The 3,208-nt window shown below is 39.0% G+C and overlaps 1 protein-coding gene across 1 annotated transcript in view; it reads right to left on the bottom strand.

Annotated features, from left to right (window-relative positions):
* Positions 1 to 904: 904 nt before the first annotated feature.
* Positions 905 to 3,208, bottom strand: part of LOC106474132 (actin-3) — a 3,772-nt gene continuing 1,468 nt past the window's right edge. The window contains exons 2-5 of the mRNA XM_013934822.2: positions 2,647 to 2,784; positions 2,218 to 2,457; positions 1,805 to 2,051; positions 905 to 1,691 (exon numbers count right to left, since the gene is read on the bottom strand). Coding sequence (XP_013790276.1) covers positions 1,174 to 1,691; positions 1,805 to 2,051; positions 2,218 to 2,457; positions 2,647 to 2,772 — 1,131 coding nt within the window. The 5' untranslated portion in view covers positions 2,773 to 2,784 and the 3' untranslated portion in view covers positions 905 to 1,173. The remainder of the gene's footprint in view (positions 1,692 to 1,804; positions 2,052 to 2,217; positions 2,458 to 2,646; positions 2,785 to 3,208) is intronic.

Genomic DNA, 3,208 nt, shown 5'->3' with positions numbered 1-3,208 from the left:
AATCCCTTGTCTCGTGCAGGTTTCTTGGTGTCCTGGGGAACTTACGTGACCATGAAGGTTTAATCCTAAACCTTTCTTAGCCTTTCAATATCATTATCAAAAAAAGTTCTCCACTTATTCAAGTAGATGTGTACAACATTCTAGAGTAGTTCAGGCAAAGCAAACTCTGTTAATAACTACAATGTTGTAGAAGCAACACGTAACCCAAATGGTAACGGCATTAATCTGTTTTCTATAGTAAAGGTTGTCTTCTATGTAACTACCCTATTGTCTTCCACTTGCCAATATTCACTCTTAAGATCCAATATTGAAAACCATTTTTATTGAGTTCTTAAACTATATCTTTAGAAGAAGTTATTAACACGTGTGTCTATTCGTGTTGTAAAGAATGTTAAACATCAAACTGTACCTTTAGAAGAAGTTATTAACACGTGTGTCTATTCGTGTTGTAAAGAATGTTAAACAGTTAAACATCAAACTGTACTTTTAGGAGAAGTTATTAACGCGTGTCTATTCGTGTTGTAAAGAATGTTAAACATCAAACTGTACCTTTAGAAGAAGTTATTAACACGTGTGTCTATTCGTGTTGTAAAGAGTGTTAAACATCAAACTATACCTTTAGAAGAAATTATTAACACGTGTGTCTATTCTTGTTGTAAAGAGTGTTAAACATCAAACTATACCTTTAGAAGAAATTATTAACACGTGTGTCTATTCGTGTTGTAAAGAATGTTAATCGTCAAACTGTACCTTTAGAAGAAGTTATTAACACGTGTGTAGATTTTTCTTATAATTAAAAGAGTGTAATTGGACTGCTTCTTTATGACGTGAAAACAGGATGAAAATTAATAATAATGAAAACAGGTTAAGTGACAATAGATAAATATTGAACAAAGTACAAATATGAAACTAATAAATTTCCGAAGTTTTTATTAAATATTTATTTGTTTTTTACAGAAAATAATGAAATTCTTGAAATGAGTATAATTGGACGTATTAATAAATTTACTTCCCTATTGGAGAAAAGTGTGCTGCTTGGCCTAGAGGTGGCGCTATTGGCGAATAATTAGTTAGATGGAAAAGTATATCTGCAAAGGATAGTGAAGGGTCGGGGAGGAAGGCTGAGTGAGCACACGAAAGCAGAAGAAAAGCAAGAACAGAAAGTCCTGAGGTTTAGAAACATTTGCGGTGAACGATGCTTGGACCAGACTCGTCGTACTCTTGTTTGGAAATCCACATCTGCTGGAAGGTGGACAGAGAAGCCAAGATGGATCCGCCGATCCAGACGGAGTACTTCCTCTCGGGAGGAGCGATGATCTTGATCTTCATAGTGCTAGGAGCGAGAGCAGTGATCTCTTTCTGCATCCTGTCGGCGATACCCGGGTACATGGTGGTGCCACCAGACAGAACGGTGTTGGCGTACAGATCCTTACGGATGTCAATGTCGCACTTCATGATAGAGTTGTAGGTGGTCTCGTGGATACCAGAAGACTCCATACCCAAGAAGGAAGGCTGGAAGAGAGCCTCGGGGCAGCGGAACCTCTCGTTACCGATGGTGATGACCTGACCGTCGGGCAACTCGTAGGACTTCTCGAGAGAAGAGGAGGAAGCAGCGGTGGCCATTTCCTGGTCAAAGTCCAGAGCGACATAGCAGAGTTTCTCCTTGATATCACGAACGATTTCCCGCTCGGCTGAAAATAGGAAAATGTTATAACTTTTAAATAAAATAATTTGTTGCAGGAAATAAAAAATGTAAAGAAAATAATATAAGTTTTATAATTAAAATATGGGATTTACGTCATACCTGTCGTGGTAAAACTGTAACCACGCTCGGTCAAGATTTTCATCAGATAGTCAGTTAAGTCCCGACCAGCCAAGTCCAATCGGAGGATAGCGTGAGGGAGGGCGTAACCTTCGTAGATGGGCACAGTGTGAGAAACACCGTCGCCGCTGTCCAGCACAATACCGGTAGTACGACCGGAAGCGTAGAGGGACAGAACGGCTTGGATAGCCACGTACATGGCTGGGGTGTTGAATGTTTCAAACATGATCTGTTGAAGGAAGCAACAGTAGATTAATATGTTTTAATTTAAACTACGAGTTTTGTAAAACGTGAGATTTTATTTGATTTTATATTATTGGGTGTCTGTAATACAATAACGTGAATTCTTCACCAGAAAAAATATAATAGTAATAATAAAAGAAGAATTAAGGTACCTGGGTCATCTTTTCTCTGTTGGCTTTGGGGTTAAGGGGAGCTTCTGTGAGGAGAACGGGGTGTTCCTCGGGGGCAACACGGAGTTCATTGTAGAATGTGTGGTGCCAGATCTTCTCCATATCGTCCCAGTTGGTGACGATACCGTGTTCAATGGGGTACTTCAGGGTCAAGATACCACGTTTACTTTGGGCCTCATCACCGACGTAGCTGTCTTTCTGACCCATACCCACCATCACACCCTGAAGAATGACTCACATGAGTTACTTATGTTCTAATTACATGAAGACGTCTCATTAAAATTTTGTTCAAAGTTTAATTAAATGAGCTATATTTGTAATAGAATAATCCATAATCCATATAAGAAAACCTTTTCCAAGTTTCTAAGTTGTATTTCTATGTTCGAACTGACTAAATGTTCACAAGATTACCTGGTGGCGAGGACGGCCCACGATGGAAGGGAACACGGCTCGCGGAGCATCGTCTCCGGCGAACCCGGCTTTGCACATACCGGAGCCGTTGTCTACAACAAGAGCGGCAACTTCGTCGTCACACATGATGAATAGTTACTGTAAGGAATAAAATAGAAACGTCAGTTCTCTAGAGGCAGAATAGTTACTGTAAGGAATAAAATAGAAACGTCAGTTCTCTAGAGGCAGAATAGTTACTGTAAGGAATAAAATAGAAACGTCAGTTCTCAAGAGGCAGAATAGTTACTGTAAGGAATAAAATAGAAACGTCAGTTCTCTAGAGGCAGAATAGTTACTGTACGGAATAAAATAGAAACATCAGTTCTCTAGAGACAGAATAGTTACTGTACGGAATAAAATAGAAACGTCAGTTCTCTAAAGGCAGAATAGTTACTGTACGGAATAAAATAGAAACGTCAGTTATCTAAAGGCAGAATAGTTACTGCACGGAATAAAATAGAAACGTCAGTTCTCTAAAGGCAGAATAGTTTCTGTACAGAATAAAATATAAACTTCAGTTCTC

Source organism: Limulus polyphemus, unplaced genomic scaffold (genome assembly GCF_000517525.1).
Source record: "Limulus polyphemus unplaced genomic scaffold, Limulus_polyphemus-2.1.2 Scaffold6858, whole genome shotgun sequence".
Lineage (NCBI taxonomy): Eukaryota > Metazoa > Arthropoda > Merostomata > Xiphosura > Limulidae > Limulus > Limulus polyphemus.
This window is presented reverse-complemented; position numbering and strand designations above follow the sequence as displayed.